Source organism: Cinclus cinclus, chromosome 3, assembly GCF_963662255.1.
Source record: "Cinclus cinclus chromosome 3, bCinCin1.1, whole genome shotgun sequence".
NCBI lineage: Eukaryota > Metazoa > Chordata > Aves > Passeriformes > Cinclidae > Cinclus > Cinclus cinclus.
Genome location: NC_085048.1, coordinates 70,394,526 through 70,422,005, shown reverse-complemented (window position 1 = coordinate 70,422,005; position 27,480 = coordinate 70,394,526). Strand labels below are relative to the sequence as shown.

The 27,480-nt window shown below is 39.7% G+C and overlaps 1 protein-coding gene across 1 annotated transcript; it reads left to right on the top strand.

The window, feature by feature from the left end:
* Window positions 1-498: 498 nt before the first annotated feature.
* On the top strand, window positions 499-26,036 carry TSNAX (translin associated factor X). The gene is made up of 6 exons (XM_062490169.1): window positions 499-539; window positions 2,375-2,482; window positions 6,674-6,788; window positions 8,421-8,551; window positions 22,560-22,687; window positions 24,231-26,036. The coding sequence occupies exons 1-6, from the start codon at window positions 524-526 to the stop codon at window positions 24,603-24,605; spliced, it is 873 nt and encodes a 290-aa protein (XP_062346153.1). The 5' UTR covers window positions 499-523; the 3' UTR covers window positions 24,606-26,036.
* The last annotated feature ends 1,444 nt before the right edge of the window (window positions 26,037-27,480 follow it).

The window sequence follows — 27,480 nt, the reverse complement described above, 5'->3', positions numbered from 1 at the left end:
CAGCGGGGGGTGAGGGGAAGGCGACGTGACAACATCTTTGTGCGGGTCTGGGCTGAGGAACGAGCTGGGTTTCTGCGGGTCCAAGCCGAGGACCACCGCTGCCCCGGTGGCGGGACGCGCCGACCACCAGCGGGACGGGGATCACGCAACCGCAGAGCTCCCCGGCCCCACTCCGACCGCCCCGCCCGGCACTACATGTCCCGTCGTGCCGCGGGCGCTGAGGCCCCACGACGGGGTGGCACACTAGAAGCCCACGGAGTCGCCTTCTCGGAGGCACAGCCCGGGCTTGGCGCTGCCCCGATTTCGCGGGCAGCGAATTCGGAATCACGCTCCGCGCCGCCACTGCTCCGCACCGCGCCGCGGGCGGCGGGCCGGGCTCCTTCCCTTCCGCGGCGTTTCGCCGTCAGGCGGCCGCGGGCGCCCCGCCATGGCGCCGGTAGGCGGGGCCGGCGCGGCGGGGCCCTGGCGGCGCGCGGGGCGGCTGCGAGCGGCCGGGGCAGCGCTGCGCGGCGGCGGCACCGGGATGAGCGGCAAGGAAGGTGATGTCTTCTCCCCCCACCCCTTCCCTTCCCACCCTCAGGAGACTGAGGAATAAGGAGCTGGAGCCGGCGGAAGCGGTGGGAGGCCCCTTCGGCTGTGTCGTGAAACTCGCGCTCGGAGGGGCCGCTCCTTCACAGGTGTCCCCGACCTTTCCTTCGTGGGTGCCCTGCCTTCCTGCTGGGACTGTACGGGAGCGCCAGAGAACGTGGCTATAGGGATCTGCATCCCTGGGGGTGGAAAAGCAGGTGCCACGGAGGGAAGCTGAGTGCGTGAGGCCTATAAAACACTTGTGCTAACTATTCAGTATGATGTGTGTGTGTGTGTGTATGTAAATATATACGTACAAAATATAATGTATGTAGTAAAATATGTATGTGAAATATATCTTTTTCACAGCTTGCTCTGCCGCCTGTGTGTTGGTTTAGCCCTGGCAGTCACAGAGTCACAGAATCACAGAACGGGTCAGGCTGGAAGGGACGGCAGGGGCTCATCTGGTCCAAGCTCCCTGCTCAAGCAGGGCCATCCCAGAGCACCTGGCACAGGATTGTGTCCACATGGTTCTTGAACATCTCCAGTGAGGGAGACTCCACACCCTCTCAGGACAACCTGTTCCCGTGCTCGTTCACCTGTGTAGTAGAGTTCTCCCTCGTAGTCAGGAAGTCTGGAACTTCCTGGGCATTAGTTTCTGCTTGTTGCTTCTTGTCCTACTGCTTGGCACCACTGAAAATCACACAGACCTCCCTTCAGTACTCTTTCCAGGGTTGCATTTAATGTTTTCAACTGCTATAGGGAAAACAAAACCCTGAACTCATGTCCAACAGAAAAGAAGGAAAAAATTATTCCCAGTTTCCTCTCTAGGAAAGTAGCTACGCCCACTTCTGGTTTTGGTTTGGGATAATAAACAATTAAGCGGAAACATTTTAAAATCAGTGTTTCCTTGGTTCTTCTTTTAAGGAAGTTGAGAGAACTCCACGTATTCAGAAGGTACGCCTGTATTCAAGTTTGCCAAATTTCAGGCTCTGTTAGGAGCAGTGTCCAGCTGTCACCAAAAGGAGGGAGAGAGGGAGGAATGGTTGACACATGGGTGACACAATTAGTTAGTCCAAGGTGAAAGAAGGATAAAAGGAAGAAACAATACAAGGTGCAAATTTGGAGTAAAACATAGTCCAAAAGAGATGAGTTCTGGGTGTAGGTCTGAAAAGAAGGGTTAAAGAAGAGGCACACAAAGCAGTTGAAGTGAGCAGCTACATTCAGAGAAGAAACTGGTAAATGGGCAGAGTGTAAGGGCCTAAGAAGCTACACTTCAGGAGCTAAACGTATATATCTGAATAGGGGTAGTCTGCTTAAATTGTGCCTTCTTTTTCTGGTTACTGAAGACCTGTGACATAAATCACAGTACCAAAAGCTTGCAGGTTTATTGACTAATTTCAAGCTGAATGTTTAAAATAATTAGGAAAAAAAAACAAGAAGAAAAAAGAAAGGTCTAATCCTGTAGGTCCTTGTTCACACAAGGATTTCCATACAACCATTTGCTTATGACAAGAAAACATAAAAGGGTGTGAAGACCCAAAGACCTTACAAAAAAAGGCTTAGGTTCCTGCCATACTCATCCATTGAAATGGATGGGTTTTTTTATAATTTTCACTAGCAATGTGGTAGAAAAAGTAACATGATAATGTGAAGCTGGCGTCAGTTGATAGTAAAGTTCATCCAGTTACCTTATTCTGTTCTGTAGAATATGACTGCTGTCAGGAATGCTTTAAAGACAGAATTCTGGTGCTCTGACGAAATTATATTTTAATTTTTTTTTCTGTGTCTGTCTGCTATTTAATAGGATCAGGTGGGTTCAGAAAACGAAAGCATGACAATTTTCCACATGGTCAAAGAAGAGAAGAAAAAGAGAATGTTAATCCACCTTCAGCTTTGATGTCATCTTTTAAATGTAAGTAAGCATTTGGAAAACCAGATTTAAAAAACATGGTGTAGAAATTGCTAGGAAATTATTAGTGGAATAAACCAGCTCTCTCCAAGGGAGAAACTTGAAACTAGCTGGGCTCATACTCCATACCTTTAGAGCTTAGTGTTCTGCATTTTGTGCAGTGAAGACGTGGGAGTGGGATTTTGCATAGCTCTGCCTGGTTCATGACTTGCTCCTGTTTCCATCCCACCTGCTGCTCCTCTTGCTCTCCTCACTTGTGCTGAACCTGATGCTGAACAAGCTGCACAAATGTTCAGCCAGGCAAAAGGTGACAGAAAACTGTAGGTGCCACTTTGGTGGCAGAAAACTGTAGGGTCTGCAGAGTTGTAATACAAAATCTGAGCCACAGGGGCAACAGGAGGAGAGGGTGATCTTTGGAAAACTGAGGAGGCTCTGGCCTTGGCTGTGGTGCACAGATGACTAAGCTACTTAAATGTAAGTCTGGATGCATTGTTTTAAGAACTGATAGTTGTTTATAACAGCACTTTTTTAAAAAAAAATACTTCAACTAACTAATGTAGACCTTTATATAGTCACTTTATTCACTTTGAATGCCTTTTAAATATTAACAAGTATTTGAGATTCTTTAAATAGGCAGGTGTAAACTTCCTTTCAGCCAAATTGTTTTTATAGGATTTTTCACCAAACCAGACAAACTCGAGTAGATGTAAATTTCTCATTAGACAACCCCTAAAAAAGCAAAGTTGACCTTCAGAAATGAGGAGCCTTGACTGAAGAAGGAAGGAGATTTGAGATGGTGAACAGATTAATTCTTGTTGTAAAATTTTCCCCATTCCACATATTTTTTATGAAGCTAAGGAGGGTGAAATATAAGCTGGCTGACTGCTTTAGATGGTCAGTGTGTACTTCAATGTCATATAACTTCCTGGCTTTTTTTAAGAATGGGTGTTTATATTTTTTTGTGTAAATCAGCTTGGCCATGACCCTTGAACTTTGCCTAGAGAAGCTGTGGCTGCCCCATTTCTGGAAGTGTTCAAGGCCAGGTTGGAGGGGGCTTTGAGCAACCTGATCTAGTGGGAAGGAAACCTTGCCCATGGGAGGAGGGGTTGGAACTAGGTGATCTTTAAGGCTTCTTTCAGCCAAACCACTCTATCATTTATATTGACTATTGTATATACCCTTGCTCTTGAATTGAGTAGAGCAACTGTACTTTCAACTTTAATTTTTCACTGTCATGAGTATCAGTTTGTCATAAAGTTGCCATTACTTCTACTTCCAAGCAGCTTGTTTCCCTCCCTTTTCATGAGATCCATTCATCTATGTTTGGTTAATTTCAGAAAGAATTTAAGGGGCATGGTTCCTTCAAAGTTTTTCAAATATCCACTTTATGTATTTATTACAGAAGTGTTTAGTGCAATACAAAGTGCACACCAAGTGCCCTGTTCCAGACAAAGATGCTGGTGGTTTTTGTGTCCATATCAGGCACAAGCATTAGGAAAAGATATGCTCCAGATGGTTTACCATTGAGCAGGTTGTGTAAGGTGAGCCAGTTGTGCACTGTTTCTGTGTATGTTGTCTGAATCTAAACAGCTTAATCATAGAATCATGGATTATTGCTAACTTGGAACTGATCCATCGGGATGATTGAGTCCAACTCCTGGCCCTGTGCAGGACATCCCAATAATCACACCATGTGCCTGAGAGCATTGTCCAGTTATTTCTTGAACTCATACAGGATTGTTGCTGTGAGCAACTTCCCTGGGGAGCCTGTTCCAGTGCCCAGGCACCCTCTGGGTGAAGAATCCAGATACCTGACCTACACCTCCCCTGACACAGCTTCAGGCTTCTCCCTCGAGTCCTGTCACTAGTCAGCAGAGTGAAGAGATCAGTACCTGCCCTTTTGCTTGCTTTCCCTCATGAGGATGTTGAAAGTCTGCCCTCTGTCTCCTCCAGGCTGAACAGACTGAGTGACCTCAGCTGCTGCTCATACAGCTTCCCCTCCAGACCCTTCACATCTTCATTGCCCTCCTTTGGATGCTCTCTAAGATCTTAAGACCTTTTTATATTGTTTTGCCCAAAAAAGTCACGCACAGTATTTGAGGTGAGGCTGCCCCAGCTCAGAGCAGAGCAGGACAATCCCTCCCTTGCCCGGCTGTGATGCTGTGCCTGATGCCCCCAGGACAGGGTTGTCCCTCCTGGCTGCCAGGGCACTGCTGGTTCATGTTCAACTTGACATCGACCAGGACCCTCAGGCCAATTTCTGCAGCAGGGCTCTTCAGCCCCTCATTCCCTGGTGTATACACACAACCAGGTTTGCCTTGTTAATGTGTGGCCTTAAATGGGTGTACACATTTTGCTCTTTTTAATCTTTGAAAGAAAGTTGTGTGTGAATTGATCTATTTGCACCAATGTTTTCCAAAAAAGTTATGAGAAATTGTCTTCTAGAATAATTGTAAGAATCACAGAATGGTCTAATTAGTCAAAACCCAAGGAGTTACCCCCCCCCCCCCCCCTTTTTTTTAATATGTTTTAAATATGACAGGTCAGTGATAAAGAGAGTGGATGCTACCTTGATTTGTAAGGCTAAGGTTTAGTAAGTGTCATTTTGAATGGTCTGACTTAGCATCACCATAATAATCAATAGAGCCTGACTCTACTTTCAGTGCTAAATTAGACATTGCAGTGGAGCATGTGTAGGAAATGACTGTGTGGTTTTGATATGTTAGCTTGGAGAACCCCCAAGTTCTAATCCTTTGCAATTTTAGGCAACAGCACAATACAGTAGGTTTTTTGCATTTTGTTAGGCTAAACATTATTGTATTTGTCTGATATACTTTATATATAAATAAATAAATAAATAATAAGAATATAAAGCACTTCACAGGAGTCTCTAACAGGTTGAAAACCTAATATAAAAGTCTAATTATCTAGAAAAGATAGGGGGTGTTGCTAATATTGCAGATGTTCAGAATAGTGAATTTCCCAGTAGGTGACATTTGAAAATGGTCCTTGGAAATGTCATCTGTGTCATCCCATGAAGGGAAATCACCCTTCCTCAAGTTCCTGTCAGTATGAGCTGAGGGAGAATTTCTTGATGATAATTCAGGGGTGGAATTGACTCTCAGAATTTGCAAGGGACACACCAAACAGACATGTATACGAATTAAAAGATCAGTAGGAGCATTTGTGACTTATCTTAGAGTTTCAGAATAAAATTGGGAAGAACAGGACAAAATGAGAAGAACCAAGTTTTTACCAAGGCAATGAGAATTACAGAACTATTTTTCTAGTGTCGTCTAAACCTCACTTGCCAGTGAACTGCTATGCTTTTTTTAATGGTTATTCACTTGTCAGACCCTCTTGATGTATTTTCTGCTTCTTCTTGCACTTGATCAGACATTTAGATAGGAAATTCGTTAGATTTCTTGTAAGCATCTATTAGTGATTTATTTACTAGAATAATGGTGTATAAAATGTTAATGGTATTCATGAAACATTCATAGTGTTTGACTGTCAAAACCAGATACACTTCCTCTCTTCTCTGTATTCATTGTAGTTAAAGCTAATATCAACAAGTCAGAATCTTATTTTAAATAATTGATCTCACTTTTCTTTAGTACTTCTAGTCCTTAGGAGTATTAAAATACTCAACTTTTGGCCAAGTCTAGCTGGGATGTGAAATGCAGCCTTTCTTATAACTAAATAGTGCATTTTGAACAGTATATGTGCCTTAGCCAGATGCTTTTTATTTGGTTGGTTTAGGCACTGGTGAATCTTATTAACAAATGGTTGTAGGGTCTTATTTTTTGTTTTATCTTGCTGAATTGGGGTGAAATTTTCAGTCTGTTTCCAGAACAGCAGTATTGTGGAATAGGTTTTATTAGCAAAACCAAACCTTTAACCTTAAAAATCGTTCAGGCTGCTTTAAGGCATCATCAGGATTAACATCTAATGAAACCTGACTTATTAAAGAAGGGTAGTATTAATGAAGATTTTTGCAGCTCTGGCAGGTGACAGGCAGTGATGCTGTCTGCAGCCATGCCCCATGCCAGGGACAGCCCACCCTGAGGAAAGGCACCCAGGGACAAGGCTGGTGGGGTTTGTAAGGAGTTAGTGCAGCACAGGTGCTTATCTCTTCCCCTGCACTGTGTTCTTGTGATAATTGAGCTTTTGCTGTAATGATTGACTCTGCAGCATTCCAGCTGGAGCTTGACACCAGGCACGATAAATACGAGCGGCTCGTGAAGCTCAGTCGGGATATAACAATCGAAAGCAAAAGAACGATATTTCTGCTCCACAGGTTCACCAGGTGGGTCACGTTGAGTGTGAAAGTGTTCATAGAAACCTACAATCTGCCTTGCAGTGTTGTGTGTGAGTAACAGCTGCAATGTTCTGTTGAGAGGAATTTAATTAACTTCCCATAAACATCCTTTAGGGTGGATGCGAGCTAATGAATGCACACTCCAGTTGAAAATTAAAAGATGCTGGTTCAGGTTTCTGGGTTGGTTTTATTGGTTTATTAAACCAGTGTAGAGCAGTAGAGTGAGCAGCAGATGAGAGCTTTCATCAAGCTGTGAGAGAGAGTATGCACCCTTCCTTCAGGTTACTTGCCCGGGCAATTCTGTCACTGTTTCTGTTGTTGTACCCCCACCTGAGGTCATCAATACAAATAGGAGGTGATCTGGGGTCTGTTTATGTAAATACTACAGCTGGATAGGCTTCTGTGTGAAGTTTTGAGCTTCTGTATGTTTTGTGTTCTCTTGAGCCTTCAAGCAATCTTTGGAAGCCAGAGACAAACTAGAAGAGCAACAGGAAAATTTGAAGCTTTGCATAGCCTGCTGCATAAAGTGTTTGCTGTATGTGACAAACACTGGTCTTGCATGTTATAACAGCTCTCCCTGTTTCTTTTCTTTGTTATCTCATTTATCTTAGTTTACATTTTGTTACCTATCAATATATTTATGTTGAAGTAGTAACTATAGTTAGTTATAAATGGAGATTATGGAGTTGCCTGCTCTTTAACTTGGTTTTCTTCTGCAAAGAGGTACTGTGGTAGTTCCAGTAACCTCTACAGCCTTGACTGTAAATAATTTACTCCCACTGCAGGGGCTAGGTAGCTGGGAACTTGTGGAGGGAAGAAGAACAACAAAGAGCTCCTCGTTACTCTGAATTTAGATTCCTGTTATGTAAGGCATTCTTGGTTTTGTGGGAGTCAAAGTTTTCCATGCTGTATTTTGTATTTTTCCTGCTTTGCTTTTCACAGTTATTGTGGCTTTAATTTCAGTAATTTTTACTGTTTGCTTTTAAATGTTTTCTTGAGACCAATTAATCAGTAGTTCCTTAAAGAGACTGTAAATTAATATACTATGTGGATTATTTGGGCTCAAGGGAGGAGAAAGTTTAAAGGAGATTAGATAAACTAAACTTCAGATGCCAAGTATATGTTGTGGTTGTGAACCAAAAAATATTTCAGCTATTCCTGAACAGCATAGTTCATAACTACTTCCTTAAAAAAAATCACATGTAGAAGTACATAATGTATTGTATTTTGCAATACTGTCAAATATTGCAAAATAATAATTTTTTTAGGAGGTTAAAGGACTTATGTAAATACTGCTAGTTTTCTGGGATATTTTTGGAAGCCTTTGTATGTGTTTCTCCTTTTTCTTACTTAAACAATAATCATGACTGTAGTCTGGAATAAACATCATGCTACCAGAACTCTGGCTGGTTAATTATTTTCTTAGTAAGAATCTACAGAATTACAGAATCTGCAATAGGTATCTGTGAAAGTTAAACTGTTTCTCATTCTAGTATCAGTTTTACTTTTTCTTTAAGCCAGTAAAAATGTATTGATTAGCAGAAGAAAAAGTGTAATGCTTTTTAACTCTTTGTTGATGTTCTAGAAACTGCTCTTTCAGTTTCTGTTTTATGGTTGCAGTGCTCCCAATGGGGAAGAAATATTAAGTGAATCTGAAGTCAAGCTAGATGCTGTCCGACGGAAGATCAAGCAGGCTGCACAAGAACTGATTGGAGAAGACATGTATCAGTTCCACAGAGCTATATCTCCAGGTAAATAATTCAAAAATAGGGAAAGTGTGCAGTTTTGAACTAAGCTTAGTTTTGCTTTATGTAGCAGTGTTTCCTCTTCATGCTGCAGGCCTGAATTTGTTGCATTTCTGTGGTTATAAATCAGGACTCCAGTTAATCTTTGTTATTAGCAGTTAGCTCTGGTATTGGAGAAGCTATTGTCCTACAGGTTCGTTGCAGTTTAAAGGAAGATGTAATGGGAGTCTGCAACTGGTACAATTTGGACCCTGCCCTAAACTGAAGTTGGGAGTAATTCTAACAAATGGCTGGTCTTCTCTGACTGAGAGGAATATATGTAGCACACACATTTGCCCCTCTGAAGACTTAGAGTTTCTAAGAGGAGACTGGGAGCAACAGTCTCGTGAAATTATCCATTTTGAGTGATAAAGTGATTTCGAGTTGATAAATCCTTAAATCTTTAGATTAGCATATTCTTTCTTCTAGGCTCAAAATGTGCTTCTTTCTCTCTGTTACAAGCAATAAACCAGTTTGTGTGTTTCAGTCACATCTTTTTCTGCTTCTCTGTAAACAGCAGTCTTTGCTAACATTCTTGAGATATTGAATGCCAGTTTGTTCATAACTCTTGTTGTCAAATCACATTTCTTTGCTGACGCTTTGCTGATAATCTGAATATTACCTAGATTTGGTATGCCTTGATTGTGGCAACACATGAGTAAAATATGTAACTGCTTCTTTGACATCTTAGTCATGGTATAGAAGTGTCTTGTGTTTATCAGTCTCATTTTAAACTATTTGTAATTGTGTATATCTTCTTGTTTTTGAAAAGCTTCTCCAGCTGATGAGAGCTGAAGATTTCCCTGAATTATTTGTTTTAAAATGTCAATAAGATTGATTTGATAAACCAGTGGCAAAAATGTGTATGTAGTTTACAAGACAAACAATGCTCAGCTTAACTTGTACTCACGTCTTATGTAACTTTAGTTTAAGAGTGAGACAGGTCTCGAGTCTCAGTTTAGCAATTTGGAACCAGAAGGAGCTTGCCCTGATAGTCTTTAATGGCTCTGATTAGTTCCACAGTCCTCTTACCTGTGAATGCATTGGGTTGTTCAAATTAGATATTAGTAGTTTTTCTTAGAGCCACTTAATCCATGTGTGTCTTGCTGCTATTTATAGCCAAGTGCTGTAGTGACACAATTCAAAGAGATAATTCAAAGTGCTGACACTAGAGATGATCTCAAACTGTGAACAATACTATTCAGAGTGTATTATTAGTATCTTAACACGCTGAAAATGTCTTTTGATTTTCATTTTAAGTACTGCTTATAAAAGCTGAGAATCCTTGCATTCAGTTTTATGAACAGAAGTTCTTGAAAGCTTCATTGTGACCTGTAAAGTTTGTTTGAATAACCCCTGAAGTTTGTAGTCCCATGTGAGTCATATAACGCTGTGTTTAGAACAGCAGTGTTAGAGGTCTGCTGCCTCATGGATTTTTGTGAGACTGCATGGTGCAAGCCATCAGCTATGCCATGTGAGCAAGATTCTCGCAGGGTAACCACTTACTCTTCATCAGCTGCCTCACCAGAATTGTCTCTGTTTTGTTTGGTGTGTGTCTTTGTGGCAGTAAATTCAAAGAGGCTTACCTTCCTCTAGTTCTGCTGGGGAGCAGTGGGGCTGGAATTAGATTCACTCATCTCACGTGTAAGAGAGTACACCTACATCCCAGACATATGGAAATTTACTGCACAATAACTTCTGTGTGTGTACCCATGTTCTTACCAAACTAGCAAGCAAACCTGATGCTGACTTTTTACATCCAGATTCTCTCCTCCTAGTAAAAAAAAATTACTGTTTTTGTTTCTTTAGAAATATATATTTTTCCAGAAATCAAAAGTTAGATTTCTTTTTTTACCCTGAACTTGAGCTAGTAATGGAATCTGAAAATATTGTTCAGCTTTGCTTTGTGTATTTGGTAAATACACACCATCAGCTACACTGATTTTCCTGCATAATTTATTTCTGACTTGCACAAAAGTACTCATTAATACCAGAATAGACCTGAATAAATTGTTTAGAAAACAACTGCAAGTATTCTGTCAGGAACAGTTTTTTTCCAGTGATATAAATCTCTGCCTCTTAAAATGACTAAGATGTATTTGTTAATTTTAGAGCCGGATGAGTTACTCTAGGGGAGGTTAGTAGTAGAAGTAGTTAGCAGAGGAAGTTAGAGATCTGCTGCATGTGTATGATGACTCAATGCCTCCACAGATGCAAAACTTTTGGAACAGAATAGGCAAATTCAGGTGGAAGAACCTACAATGATCATCCAGTGCCACTGCCTGACCAGTTCAGGGCTGACCAAAAGCCAAAACAAGTTGTTAAGAGCATTGTTCATTTTCTAAACACTGATAGGCTTGGGGCATCAACCACCTCTCTAGGAAGCCTGTTCCTGTGTTTAACTACCCAAAAGGAATACCCCTGCCTGATGCAGCTTAGAGTCATTCCCACACATCCTGTCACTGGATGGGACAGGAGATCAGCATCACCTTCTCCACTTCCCCTCCTCAGGAACTGGTAGGGAGCAATGAAGTTGCCCCTTGGCCTTGTCCTTTCCAAACTACACAAACCCAAAATCTTTAACTGATCCTTACAGGACATTCCTTCCAACCATTTCACCAGTTTTGTTGCCCTCCTCTGGATGTATTTTTCTCATGGATGCCTTCAGGGACCTTCACTGCTGTTTTAAATTGTGACACCCAGAACTGCACACAGCTGTATGCACAGTAGCACATCCTTAGTGCTTACTTGGGACTTGGGGTGAGATTGTCAAAGAATTTTCTTACTGCAGTCATAAGAAAACTTCAGAGAATGAATCTTACTGACCTCTTGAGGTAAAAAGAAAGGAAGGCAAGAAAGTATTAATGTGCTAAGTAAGAAGGAAAAGTAGACTCTGCTGTCCATCTTCCTAGCTGTCAGGTGTGCAATCTCTCAAGTACCTGAACTTTGCCATTTTTTTTTACAGAACTAAAAAGTACACACAGCCCCCCTGTTGCATTTCTGAAGTTATAACTGGAAATGGCTGTACTTTTACTTTTTCCCTCTCTTCAGGTGAGGTAAATGGCAAGTCTGTGCACTCCCATCAGTTGTATAATACTGCTTGCCCCTAATCTTTCCCTGTTGTTCCTGTAATTAGGTATTTGTACCTCATTAAAAAGATTGTTTATAAAATCCAGCTGAAATAAGTTGCCTTCCTTCTATTTTGGTACATCATCCACAGCATCTACTTACATTCTACCTCTTCTACAGAGGCTGCTCTGCAGGGAAAGTTAGTGCCAGCTGTTGCCCATAGTGCATGTTTAGTAAGGGAGTGTTAGACTATACCTGTGTGTCACTGGGAAGACAGGGAATGCTTTTAGGCATTGTGTAAATGAGCTTTTGTGCATAAAAAGTATAAAATGCTAAGACCTTTACTTCACCCATACCTTTACCCTTACCTTTGTTAAATCCTCTGCTCTCCAGTTAGTCATTGGGATGGCAAAAAAGGAATATGCAGGCTTCAAGACACGTAGATCTTGATTGTGCTGAAGCTGGGATCAAGGAGGCATCAGAGGTGTGAAGATGCTTGATAGCAGGATTATGAAGCTGAGATAGAAAACCTAGAAACAGGAAGAATGAAGGGACAATTAGCTGGGAGAGGGAATGTTTTATTCCATCTGTCTGCTGCTGTTTATGAAGAACTGTAAATGAGAGGTGAACAGTGTTAAGAATGTTACTTTTAGTTTTGGTTTTAAGTCTAGTGTTCTTTAATTGTTGCTTTGCTTTTTTTCAGTGGAAAAAGCTTTCATGGCTTTTTGAGAATAAATGTAGTTAAGAAAAGTGCTAGATCCTTTGTCTTTATGTATTTCCTAGGGCTGTAAGTCTTGACCTTCCTTTAACCTAGTTTTCAACTCTGATTCTGTATTTTAAAGAAATTCTGGAGAACTAGTTAAAAAGCTTTTTATGAACAAAAACATTGCCATTAAACTGCTATTTTCTTCCAAAAAGAATAAAGAAATGCTTATATCCCATATCTCAAAAGCAGCGTGTCTAATTAACCTCAAACTTCCTAAAAATATTCTCCTTTGTCTTGAAACCAAACATGAAACATCCTCCTGTTCCCCACCCTGCCTCTCACAGAAGGAGTAAAAGGGTTTAAAATGGAGCTTATCATGGAAACCACTGTCACAGCCTTAACTGGGGAATCATGATTGTCTGCATAATAAAGCTGCCTAATACATATTTTGTTCAGTATAATAACTGTTAGCCTGTAAATAGAAGAATGCTATGAGTATTATGCTTGGGAATATTGTTTGCCACTTGTAATTGTTAAATGCTTTTTTTGGGGTTACTCCAAGCAGTTGTTCTTTTGACTTGAAGATAAAACAATTCTGGCAGAGCACTAAAGGAGTTTCATGCTTACCCTCATTAAGAATAGTGCTAATGGCACGCAGGACGTTTCCCCAAAGGACACTTGCATGAGCTCAAACACTGAGTATAGCACTAATTGAACAACAACAAAAACTGATGACTGTTTTCTACACGTTTCTTAACAGTACAGATTGTCCCAGGGGATGATTAAACAAGCAAACAAAGAGATACTGAAATAATGAAGTCTTTTTTTAATGCAGAGCTCTTCATTTGTTATGTTAGAATGTTCTGCTTTGTTGATATTTTTAAAGCTTTACTATTTGTAATATAGAATTCCTGCTCCTTTGGCCCACTTTGCAGTGTATACCTTATATATCCTGTGAGGAAATTGTACTCTTTCTTTAAAATTGATGAGAGACACTATGCAAGAAAAGGACTGGGAAAGATTTTATGGATTTATGAAAGAAAGGAAGAAATTTTTTCAGGATTTTTTTTATTTGTATATATGTGTGTGTGTGTTTGAGTATTTATATATCTTTATATCTATATATCTATATATATCTTTAACTCTTAACTACTGAGGGAAATACTAACAGTATACAGAAAAGATCTGCATGGAACTTAAAGAAAGAAGTGCTCTACCACATGTGTAGGGTCCTGCACTTTCGCTACAACAACCCCATGCAGTGCTGCAGGCTGGGGTAAGAGTCACTGGAAAACTGCCTGCTGAAAAAGGACTGTGAGTTTCTGGTCAACAGCAGCTGAACATGATCCTCCAGTACATGCCCGAGTGACCAAGAAGGCCAGTGCCATTCTGGCCTCTATCACCAGCAGGACCAGGGCAGTGATTGTCCCCCTGTATTCAGCACTAAGTTCTATGTCCAGTTTTGGACCCATCGCTACAAGAAAGACACTGAGGTGCTGAAGTATGTCCAGAGAAGGGCAATGGAACCAGTGAAGGGTTTGGAGCACAAGTCTACTGGGGAGCCTGGAGAAGAGGAGGCTCGGTAGGGACCTTATTGCTCTTTACAGCTACCTGAAAGAGAGTGTAACCAGCTGGGGGTGTTCTCTTCTCCAGTGTAACAAGAAATGGGACATGAGGAAATGGCCTCAAGTCACTCTAGGGGAGGCTTATATAGTATATTAAGGAAAATTTAATCATGGGATGGGTTGTCAAGTGTTGGAACAGGCTTCCCAGGAGGATGATGGAGTCACCATCCCTGGAGGTGTTTAAGATGTATAGATGTGGCCCTTAGAGACATGGTTTATTGGTGGACTTGGCAGTGTTGGGTTAGTGGTTGGACTCAGTTGATCCTAAAAGTCTTTTCCAATCTGAAATATTGTATGATTCTATGTTAGGATGTAATTATTCAAAGCATGTTCTAAATCTACTCTGCATAAATGCAAAACTTGTGTATGCGGAGGGAAAATGAAGGACTGCTCTATTAGTTGGCACTGCGTGGGATTAGATGGATTACCTTTTTAACGTGACTTTTTAAAATGAAATCTCTAGGTATTTGAGGGCTTTACTCAGTTTTTTGCCCCTTAAGACAAAATACTGTATGGAGAGCCCATAATTCTTCTGGAGTTTCTTAAGTGGAGTGGCATGGGGTGATGATGGTAGATGCAAGTGGAGCACTGTTGGCTGACCTTTGCTGTGTGCCTGTGCTTGCAGCAGTGGTGAGTGGAGTGGTGTGCACAGGGAAGCTCATTAGCTGTTCATCATGTCTGCACTTGCTCTCAATAGGATTAGATGATGAGGCTGTAAAATGTCAGCACCTTGTCAAACCTATTGCTCTGTGACTGCTTCTGCTGATGATGATGCAGGAAATTCTGAGTAAAAGTTCAGCACTGACGCAGTCTAACACATAATTTATCTTGTACAAGTGCTGTTTGTGTTCTGAGAGATTAATTTAATGGAGCTTATTTCTGTCTCCAGCCTTATGTCATTTAGATTCACTTTAGGCATGTAAGATATTGCAACAAACTGCATTGCTCGATTGGACCAGGCTAGTTAAGTCTGTGTGGATGAAAAGGAAATAGTTCAGTTGTGCTAGAAAGCCACTTTTTAACTGCAGTATATTGGACCATCAGACAGGATGCTGTGAGAAATGCTATGGAGATGAGTGGGGTCTGTCCAAGCAGGCTAGTTTTAGATTACTGATGATTTAAGTAACATGTTTTTGGGTATTGTATGAAGGATTTAATTAGAATGCAAACTAAAGGAGCTATCCACATGATGATTTCTGTGTTTAAGTGGTTTGTTTTGGTGTTTGTTTGGATTTTTTTTCTTAGCATTTTAATTCAAAATATGGAAACTAACATACCCAGATTCTTCTACCTTTGTAAACACACATGTATTTATGCAATAATATCAAGGTACATAAAAGCAGGAATATAATATCAATGTACTGTTCTGCACATTAGGAATACCTGTTTTTTTCTTTGAGAGAGCTTAAAAACTGAAATTAAAATAGATGGCATATTTAATTTTAGGTTGGTAATAGAAAGGAAAAGCTTTGTACTGCAGGAGGAAGGTATCATGAATTGTAAATGTCTCACCCAGGATAAGACCTAAATACACCTAAAACTTGAAAGGAAAGCTGACCCTGAAGGAAGCGATCAGGTTTATGCAAGATGGTGGGAAAACACAGTAACACAGGAACAGGATGTAACTGAAGAATTAATCTCTTGCTGTTGTAGGTGAGGGGTAAAATGCCAGAAATGGAAACAAAGTTTCCTGATTGTTCTGGAAAATTAACAGACTTTGCAGTGGATAAGCTTATGGTTATCAGATACATTTGTGTTAATTTCTTTCTTTCTATTTTGTTGCTTTCTGTGTTTCTCTGAACACATATTCCCAGTTGGTCAAACTGGTTTTATTTTTCATTCTGCAAGTTGCCTATTTGAAATTTGATACCTTCAGTTTGTTGCATTTTACTGCTCTTTTCTTATTTTTGGTTCATGCCTTTTTCCTAGGTTCTTCTAAGGAAAGGGAAAAAACAGCAACTGCAAAGCATCTCACTTTGTATTGTCTGCTGCAGCTTTTGTATGTCCATACACAAAAATTAAAACAAACCTGCAAAAATGAATGCAAATTGAACAAACTAGGCATGTACTATGTGAGTATTGATTATGAGCTCATCCCTGCATGAGATGTAAATTCAGCAGGAGCCATTCAGAGCAGCAGAAGTCCATAAGAGAAGCTATGTCGTCTTTTAAAGATGCATGCTGTGGGTCAGCATGATCACAAAGATTGTCCTTTTCTGCTTCTAACTTGAGACCTAACTGTCCTAAAGACCTGCTGTACTGTTATAACAAATACTGCAGTTACTCACATGACAACCTGACATAGTTTTTCTTTTAATTCAGTTTGTCTTCTAATTCAGTTTCATAGCTGGCAAATGGAGGAGGCCTTGTGCTCTGGCTCAGGAATTTTTTTCAACCCTGCAGCTACTGATATTAGTCATTCGCAGACCAGCCTTTGCAGGAGCCAAGTGCAGCTGGAACATAAGAGAAGCTAAAAAAATGGACCTATGAAGCTTTTTTTGTTTGTTTATTTAAAATCACAGAGGAGAATGTGTCATAAAGGAACTCCATTCCAAGAAACAACTGGGATAGCACATCGTGGTTTGGTTTTTGATTTGCAGTCACGTGGGGAGAAATAAAGTTTGGCAAGTGGTGAAGTACCTTTGTGCCATGTCACAGATCTGTGTTTATGAGGATAAATGGCCACTATTTGTTGTGATGTGCTTGTGAGTTGAGTCTGTTGCATGGAAACAGCATCGCCTTAAGAAGAACTTTCACTGAGTTTTGAACTGCAGAAGCTGTGTTGTGTTAGGTGCTCTTTCTTTGATCGCTGAACATCCTGGCTGAGTCAGAGCTTCCTTTTTTTGGTATCTTGAACACTTGCCTTCAAGGCTGTCAGTAGTGTAAAATTTGCTGTCTGACTGAATGACTTTTAAAGCTATATTAATTATGAAGGCAGTTGGGGGTAGTTGAAGAGGTCAGGAAGACTATTTGTCACAGAAATAGTTCTTTTAAGAACTCATGTAAAACACTGGGTGCTCTTCAGAGTTACTACATTTGGGGCTGGCAAGTTGGAATAAAACCCCAAACTTAAGAACAAAAACCTTGATTAAAAAAGTAACCATGATACATCCCTCAGCTCCCCAAGTAGAAGCAAAATAAAAGTTTGTGAATTTCTCACCCACAATTTTTCATCTGCAAAAAGGCCTATCATTTGTCGTATGTCCATGTGTTTTTAATAACAATATAAAAAAAGGCATGATTACCTGTTCTCTGCAATGAGAGATTAAAATACTGTTTGCAGTTCTTTGAAGGGTTTTTGTGTCTGTTTGGAGAAATAATTTAACTAACTCTCCCAGGCACCTGTCTGATAGGGAACTTATATTTATTTCTGGGCTTTTTGGGAAAACTGATCAATCTTGGTATTACCTCTTTCCCTGAATTTGGTGTATATTCCACTTCAAACAAAGTGCAAACAATATTAACACTTCAGTGTCTGAAATATAACACTTCAACACATGCAGAACTTTTTGGTGGTCTGGATGTGTCAAGTAGCAATTGACAAATGAACAAAGTGTTCAGGGCTTTATAGAAGAAATTTACATTATGTTACTTAATGATATAAGGGTAGACCTGCTCAGCTTTTGAATTATTACTCAGTGAATAGAAACTCTTTTTCCAACTATGTAAGCTCATACAGTCTTTTGTTCTAGTACTTTTATTTGTATTTGTTAGTTAGTAGTGTTTTATAAAATCCATCCCTAACTGGAATTAGTCTTTTAAAGCATTTTCACAACTGCATGTCCAGAGCATTCCTGTCTGTGAGGAGAACTGGTTTTATCCTCTTTCAGTGCATGTTATAAAATTAACCTTTGACTTCATCCTCACAATCAACAAAACGGTTTGATTCTTTCATAGCATTGGTTTAAGTTTAATTATATAGGTTTTTACCCCTTCTGCCCAGAAAAAGACCTCTGAACCTTAGGAATCATTGTCAAGTATGCAGAGAATTTTAAAGGAATATATTAAGGTGTGAAGTATCAGTTTCATCTTAATAGGACACTGGATTTAGTTTTTGTATTAATACTGCTAAACTTATTGTGTGTACTTGTTTCAATTGATGTTGCACTTGGTTAATTGCTTATTTCACTCATTCTCCCCTTCATTCATCCATATGCTTCTAGAAACAAATTCTGTAGGTTTACTGTGTTCCCTGTATTCTGCAGAATTATTTCTCTGTTTGGAATTTCCACAAGAATATGACTTGTTTTTTTCTGGATTATGGTGGGGATTTCTAGGTTTTGGTGGTGGGGTTGTTTTATTTTTGGTTTTTTTGGGGGGTTTTTTTGTTAATTTCTTTGTTTTTTGGGGGAAGGAGAGAGAAGGGATGCTTTTTTTCTGTGTTTGTTTTTTTTAAATGACAATGTAACTTGCCAGCCTAAACATGAGGATAAGATAGAGTCTTGTTGGTGCTGTTTTGGTTTTGTAATGAATCAGCAAGTGGGTAGTTTCACATGACTCACCCTGTAAATAATGTGCCCCACCCTCCATGCAGTGATCCTGGAAGAAACTTGCTGGGTATATCTTCCTACCATCTTTCTACTGGCCACTCTCAGCCTGTGATTCCTGCTGCACGGCTTGTGTCTATCTGCTCCTATCTGCTCGTGTCCATCTGCTTGTGTCCTAACCATCAGCACAGGCTCCTCTCTAAACAAAAAGATAGAGAAACCTGACAAAGGATGACAAAGAAAATGAGTTTGAGAAGAAGCAGGGAGAGAAGCAGTTTATTTGGGAGGATGGCAGGTGGCACTGGCATTGCTAACCTTAGCTGAGAAGCATGAAATCCTTTTGAACCTGTTTTGGAACTGTTGAACTGAGATTTAAAGGAGGAAATGAAGTAAACAAAATTTTAGGAGGAAATTTTCGTCTCTTATTTGATCTGTCATTCTGGGTTGAAGCTTCCATGCATGCATGGATACATGTACATCTCAGGTAGAATTAGATTCTGTTTATCCTAATATGTCTCCTGCAATTAAGCAATTTCAATTATTTATTCATTCTTTAAATAGAACTAGCTTTTCCTCTGTCTTATGGATTCATTTGACTCTTGAATTGAGTACTCCAATGACTGTTTAAAAACTATTTTTCATTTAAGAAACCTAATTTATTGCTAAGTTTCTTCTGGAAACTACTTTGTCTTCTTTGAGCTGCATATGTAGTTAAGGAAAAATGTCTTATCGACTGGCAGAAAAGTGCTCAAACTTTCAGACAGAAAAATCTTTATTTATTTATACATGCTCAGAAGATACCTCAGTGTAGCTCTCTAGTACTTATGTAGAAAATAATTTTTTAAAACATAGAAGGGAGCTGCTATACTGGGTCACTGTCACTTGTCTAGTACAAGCTGTTTATATAGAATAAATGTAATAAAATATCAAAATACTTAAACAGTTACTTTTTTACCTTACATCTGTAATTTTAAGTGGTACTAGGAAGAATAATACAGTGTTTTTAATTGGTATTTTTGGCCTTGTACTACAAAAAAAATCCAAACCTATAAAAGGCAGCCTTAAAAACTATTCCATTACTGGCAGCTCAATCCATAAATAAGCCAATTTTGGAATAAATCCAAAACAAGAGCATAAGGGGAAAGGTATTGTTGGATGGTGTAGTGAAATGGGATGGGATTTTTCACCTTGGGAATTATTTGCTGAAAATAGCGGATGTCCTACATCAAGTTGAAACATAACAATTTTAAACATCCTTCTACCTGCTCATTGAAATACCTTATTTCAAGGTCTTAGGTCATTGAAATGTCATATTGTAGCTAATTCTGGAAGAAGAAGAATTAATTAAAACTATTAATGTTTTTTGCAAAGTAGTCATGAACAGGTTTTGTTGTCAGTCTATTTGTGATAGCAACTTTAATAGAGTTTTGTAAGGCTTACTAAATAGTGGGAGATAGATTCCCTCATTGTGAGGTGACAGTAAACAGCAAACAGACTGTGTGCAACATGCACATGGTGCTGCTAAACAAAAGGAAGGAGCACAAGGCTGGAACATATCAGCTAGGGTGGGATAGCAGGAGGAAGCAAAGATCTTTGTGTCTACATACATATAAACATGCCCATATAAAAAAGTACATAAAGATAAAAGAACAGAGGAGCCAAACACAATGGAAAAGGCCAAAACGTGTGTGAAGTGGTGAAGTGGAGCGAGTTGAAAGTGGGAGATGTGACTGATCAAGACCACTATTTACCAAAAAGGCTGAGGGATGATTTGGTCTCTCTGAGAGCTATGGAAAATTCCTAGTTGATTCTTCATATGTGATAGACTTCTCCACAGATAGCAGAGAGAGATTCTCACAGAATCTCTTGTGTCATATTGAATGCTGATGAATCTGGTAGTTTACAGCTTATCCACATAAAAAGCCAAGATTTTGTAATAGATTTCTAGTTCTGTTACATCAGAAGGTAAGTCAGGGAGAAAGTGAGTGATGAAATCTACTTCTCTGCAGCCTCTGAAGTTATTTATCTTGAAAGATCCTGAGTAGCTTTTATCTAGTTTATCTAGTTTTATCTGCTTTTCTATTGCTTGTGCCCAGAATGAACTCTTTACCTGAATTCTGTTGATTAAATTATGGTGTTTAATTGACCTTGCCAGCTCCCTGTTTGTGTTCTGGTTTGTGCACAGCATTGTTGAGTGTGAGTTTGGTTGCTGCGTATTTGTTCTACTTTTCCCAGTGCTGCTGTAGAGTACTATAAAGGAATTGCCATTCTGAGTTGCTTCTGCTCAAATGTATATTAAAAAAGAAAATGCAGGTCACTTACCATGTTTTTGTGATTGTAATGTGGAAAGCCTCCTTCCCTTTAAGGCTATATCTAGTTTTTTTGGGTATTTCCACACTCATCTGTTATTCAAATCTGTGTTCTTTTTGATTTAGACTATTTCTTTGATCCAGGTGAAGTCTAAATTTGCTTCTTCATGCCATATTTCTATAAGCTGAGGTCCTGGCACTGTACAGATCCATTGAGTGTATTAAGATTATTCTAATGGAAACAGGATTCTACTTCTGGTACCCTTGGTTACACCCTCATTTTCTCACTGACAAAGCTATTGTCTAATCCTGGCCCTCTTGCAGCATACCTGTTTGCTTCTCTTGAAGTGAAGTCATCCCCTTAAAATGGCTCAGAATAGCTCTGCTAGAACCATCTCTGTCATGTGTCTGTTCCTTTAATGTCCTCTTTGGGCTTTCTCTGTTCATGGGTCAGATATACACAGGCATTCACTTTGTCTCTACAACTTTTTTTAGCTTAGTACTGCCGTGGCTGTTTGTTCCAGCTTTGTTCCTGCCTTTTTTTCCACCAGCAGTGCCAGCTCCAGCTTTCTGCTTATGAACTTTTCTCACATGGTTTCCCCAAATCTGCTCTTTGCACTTAAGGATAAACTGACAACCTGTGAAATCTGTCTGAACATTAAAACTCTTTTTTCTTTAGATCTCACCTTTGCTGTAATGCCTAATAAAACCAACATCTTCTGAGTAGGTAGTGAGAGATAATTGTGGCAGGTAGCAGTAGTTGGCATACATCTGGTACAAGCTGCATTTGTTATCCCATCTTTTATTCCAACACACCAACTCCTTTGTCCCCCTGCACACCTTAATTTTAGAGTGTAAGTTCTTTTGGACAGAGCATATATTCATAGAATCACAGAACAGTTAGGGTTGGAAGGGACCTGTAGAGATGACCTAGTCTAACCTTTCTGCTAAAGCAGGATCATCTCTTGGTCTTCTTATTGGACCTCACAGTCCTGTCTGGTTTGTTTTTTTGTTTAATTTATTTGGTCTGGAGTGATTTGTAACAACAGATGCTTTGTCTTGAGCATGAATTTCACCAAACCTGCATATTTTAAGGAGTCTGATTTTCACAAAAGGGAGAAGAGGGAAGTTCAGTTTTAAACAAGTATCTGCTGCAAGTCCTCCTGGGCAGGGCTGTTCTTGATTTGTTTATTCCCCTGTCTGTGCTGGTACTGGGGATCCCCAACCCAGGTGCAGCACCTTGCACTTGGTCTTGTTAAACTGCATGGGATTCCCATGGGCCCAAATTCTCAAGCTTTTCTTCGTCTCTCTGGATGGCATCCCATCCTTCAGGTGTGTCAGCTGCACCACTTATCTCACTGTCATTTGCTAATTTGCTGAGGGTGCATTTGATCCCACTCTCTGTGACATTGATGCAGATTTTAAACAGTACTGGTCCAGGTATGAGCCCTTGGGAACATTGTGGGGAGCTGATCTTCAGTATGTTTCTGAGAATACCATGGTGCTTTATGTTGAAATTACAGAAGGTTCTGCACAAAAAATGCAGATGGAGTAAAAACTTGAACAAGAGTGTCTGTGTGCTTGGTCTGACTTTCATACTTCAGAAACATTCTACATTAGATTAAGTTTCAGTGTTCTTTCTGGATTATGTTAGTTTTCACTTTTTGCTTGTAACCTTCAAATAGTCTTGCTTAAAAGATTTCTTAAAAATAAATAATTGTGAACATGCATCATTGCTGGAAAATTTGAAGCATGAGCTTATTTCTGCTGTTTTTGCAGGACTTCAAGAATATGTTGAGGCAGTTTCATTTCAATATTTTATCAAAACACGATCTTTGATCAGTGTTGAAGAGATCAACAAACAACTAATATTTACAGCAGAAGACACAGAAGAAACAACAAACATGGTAAAAGTTTTTCTTTTCTCAATTGACAAACATCTTTCTGGGATGGAAATGCAGCGAGCAGGCTTAGTCACATTTTTGGCATCTGATTAAATAAGGCCAGTTAGTGGAATGGGATTAGATATACATGTGGGCTTCGACTCACTTGTTCAAAACATGCCTTTTATTCTGATAAGTAGTAAACTAAATTAATGGGATACAAGTTTATAAATTTCACATCCTTTTTATTCGGAACAAACTGAGCTCTTTCTGATATGGTGAAAGATCCAGGACAGTGAAATATTAGCTAACAAATGTACCAGAGGGATTTTTAGTGCCTGGAACTGTCTGTAAGACCTTCTGGTGTATAGTGATGTAGCAGAAGTTGGGGGACACAAACAAATCCAAGGCAGGATGAACTCCATGACTGATATCTTATTTCTGATATTGAACTAGTCACTAGAGGCACTGTATGTGCCTTGTGCATATGTCTTAGCTGCATCATTTGTAGTTCTCCTGGAGCTGATTCCTTTCAGGGGACAAGCTGATATCCCATCATACCTTAGCCCTAATACCATATCTGCTGTTTCTTGACCTGCCTGTACTCCTACCCTGCCCTAAATAGCTCATAGGGACAAACTGCTGTCACCAAACATGATAAGCTTGGTGCAGTCTGATTGTTGGCAGGGGTCAACATTGATGTGGTTGCAATCTACAGAAGTGCATGAGCTGAGGTGCAGTGTAAAGTAATGCTGCTTTGCATTAATTCCTGAAGAGATTCTGCTGTAAAACACTTCTAATTCTTTCTTTTTATCTTAAATTAATTTGTTTTTACCAGAGGTAGCAACCATGAAGTTGTTAACCCCAACGTGCACGCCTCTGATCAGATCTCTCAATTTGGGTAGATAGCATATTATGGAATAAAGTGAACAGAAAGAAGCCTGCATTGTCTCCCACGTTGCCAATATTATGGCAATAAAAAGTATTGGAAATTTGGATGTTGGAGCAAATGGGTAACTTTGTAATGGGTTTGCTTTATGAAGATTTTTGTTTGCTATTTTAATGAGCTCAGTTGATGTAGATCTAAGAATACTATGGTGACTTGTAGAGAATATGTTTTGAAATTCAAGATACTGTTATGAAATTATATTATTTGTTTTCATAATGCAGACTATTTTTGATTGATTTGCTAACTTTGGACTGACTATTTAGGAAAAAAAGTCTTAACAGGCTGAGATCTGTCAGATGAAAGAAAGCCCCAAACAACTGCAAATAAATGGTGCTACAAAAATGTGATAATTCTGTTTGCAAATAGAGATGGTAGAGTTAGGGTATGCTTATCATACTTGCTAGAATGAAAATGACATATCAAGTAGAAATTACCTTCCTATATGCTGGAAAGAGATAAGTACTTCTGAAATCAGACCATGTGGAAGTGCCACACAATTTAATTTTCCAGAATGTTTTAAATTTTCAATTATGTTAGATGAGTTAGCTTGTAGTTGAACCATTACAGATGGCTTTCTCACAGTTTTCTGTACTAGACTTTCTTCTGTTCTGTCCCCAGACCTCCAACTGCCATGATAAACAACCCCATACATGGAGCCTGAAGGTAACACCTGTGGATTACCTGCTGGGAGTGGCTGATCTGACGGGAGAGCTGATGCGGCTGTGCATCAGCAGCGTTGGGAATGGGGACATAGACACGCCCTTCGAACTGAGCCAGTTCTTGCGTCAGATTTACGATGGATTTACTTTCATTGGCAACACCGGACCTTACGAAGTCTCAAAGAAGCTCTATACCTTGAAACAGAGTCTGGCAAAAGTAGAGAATGCCTGCTACACGTTAAAAGTACGGGGTTCCGAAATCCCAAAGCACATGTTGGCTGATGTGTTCTCCACCAAAACGGAATTGATTGACCAAGAGGAGGGGCTTCCTTAAAATCAGGAGGCTCCTGCTGCTCAGAAGAGACAAGGACATAGAGAAAGCTCTTTAGTTATGGTTTGTGGGGTTTTAACCCTTCCCAGAGCTTTTTAGGTAGAGACATTTTTCGTTTTATCTATGAGAAAGCTGTTTGCAGTGGTAATTTGTAACCAAAAATACTTTCTATGATGTGCAAGAGAAAAAATGTTTGACTTTGGCCTCTTGGTATGGAATTTCCTGTATCGCTTGCTCCATTGTATCTTCTTTCAGAATGACCAAAATTTCCACTGCACTCTACTCCAGTGACTGTCATTTGTGTGACTCACCTCAAACTGTTGTTGGTACAAGTTTTCTTCAAGCACAGCAGTGGAAAAAAATAGTTAGGTGCTCTTACTTAGCATTGTCCTTAGGTTTCTGCTGACCCATTTTCTGAGTATTTGGGTTCTGTACTCACGTCATACCTACAGCAATGCACCTGTGCATAAGTGCATCCCTTGACTGTAAACTGAGGTGGTCTCAACAGTGCCATGTAATTCAAGTTTTCTCTGATTAGTGCTTTAAAGTATGAAACTAAGTCAACTTTTTGCCAATTGATAGTGAGGCTAATTGCACCAGGTGAATACTACTGTCACCCATTATTTTGGGCCTGTTAAAACTGAGCTCCATTTGAGCTAATGCTGGTACTTCACAGTTTTGAGATGAGCTAGGAAATCCACAGAAAATAATTGTGGAAAGTACTGTTTTACATTTTTTAAAATACAGTTTAATGTAGAATCAGACATATTTCTCTTTATAGACAAAAGAAATTGTCACACAAAGTATGTACTTTGGTGTTAGGACACACAGTTTTTTGGCCAGAACAAATGTGTTGCGGTGCTGGAAGTCTGTTCTCCATTGTTTGTGTTGCCCTGAGGACCTCCAGTGGGATTGAGCTGGTATAAGTGAAAAAGGGCTAGCCAAGCTTTAAATATATGTTAGTAGGAACTATATCATGTGCGTGTTCCTGTGGAAAGGAAATTGCAAACAGAAGTAAGGCAGGCATTCTGGTTTCCACATTTATCTTTGAGGAGGGTATGTCACTGTTGGCAAAAAATCAGGGCTTTATGCTGGTGTCTGAAATTATGAAAGTCTGATAATGTACATAATGCTAAAGGAAAACAGATAAAACAACATGATCTCTAGACTCCAGGAAATAGGCCTCCCAACTGCAATTGAAAATACTGCATGTTTTTTATTTCCACTTCCATATGCTGTGACACTGCCAATATTTTTCCCATGAGTATGTCCTGAGTAGCTGGAATCATTTGATATATGGATAGGAATGGGTAAATACATTTCTGTCAATTTTTTCCATTGTTTCCACATAAAGCAATATGTGGTGGGTTGAACAAGGAGCGGCATTTTTCCTATTGTTTAATACTATTTTTTACAATAAATCCTGAAAAGGAGTCACTGTCTCCATGTTGGTCCTTTTGCCTGTCAGTCCAAGTGATAAATTACGGTGTGAATTTCCCGCTGTGAAAGACTTCACTTGGAAGTTTTGCTCCATTCCTATATTCATATGTCCCTACTTCCATGGGCACTTTCTAATGCTGATTTTTTTTTCCCTTAATTTTATTCTGTGGCATCTTAAAACTAGTTAGGATAGAAACTTCATGTGAATCTCTTGAATGAAAAAAATGCAAAGGATTCAGATGACAAAGCAAGTACATCCCTGGAACAAATCTGCAACACCACCCATGTTTCTACACCTCACCTTTTTTTTCTGCCCTTTTCTTTTTCCCTGAGAGGAGGGGAAAGGAAGGAGGCTAGTTGCTAAAAAGGAATAGTTTTGGGGTGTCACTCAGGGTGGTTGTGTCTCTTTTGGCATGCTAAATTTACTGCAAGTCATTGCTTGTTTACTGTGTGTAAAGTGAAAGCAGATACTGCTAGACATAATGTGTGATATTAAACAGAGGTCTGTCTCTTGTCTGTCCTAGCAGCTATCAGGGGGAATTAAAAAATGTTTGTAGCACAGTCTGAAAAGGGATGAGATGAATTCCAGCACATTGCACTGCTTGGCTCAGTGACATTCTGCCTCTAGCCATGGAACGAGCTCACAGTGGCCACCACTTTAGTCAGCTCCTGTTTTTTTTTACAGTCAGTCATACATTATTGTAAAACTACAGATGTCTAAAATGAGTACTTTTTTCCCCCCAGCAATCTTTAGAAGTAGATGCTCTTTCCACAAGTACATACTGGTTTTAATGATTTTGAGATTGAAAGTTTTATAAGGCAAGAGAAATTTTTGTAATGGCAGATATGATTTCTAAACTTCACGCGGCCTGCCCATAAGCAAAAGCTGTGATTAATTTCTAATAACGGGCAAAGTGTATGTGTGGTGTATTAAAACACCAGCACAGATGGGAAGTAGCTAATGGCCTGCAAACCTCCTGCTCAAGGAAATATTTTCCCCCAAAAAACAATTGCACTGTAGCTATTTGAAAAGTGACAGACATTTATCAGCAAAACAAGCTGCTAAACAAGCAATGGCAATTTTCCCATTTCTTATCCCATTACTCTATGGAGCTATTGATACGCTTGGTCTGCAGCCAGGACGGGACTACGTCATAGCAGATGTTTCACAAGGGCAGCTCTGCGTGCTAAAAATCATCTGCCTTTCTGGAATCTCCTTTCTCGGAAATTATTTTTCACTTTTTTTTCCTGACTGTTAATTTTCAGTGAGGAGAAAGGCACCCACATTTATCTTTCCAGAACTGCCAGAGAAATTATGCAAGAGAAACTTCCTGTTGACATGACACATATGTCTGTCTACTTAAACTGCTTACTTGGTTGTTCAGTTAGTTTACTGAAAATAGAAAGAAACAAAATGAAAACAAACTGAACCTTTTAT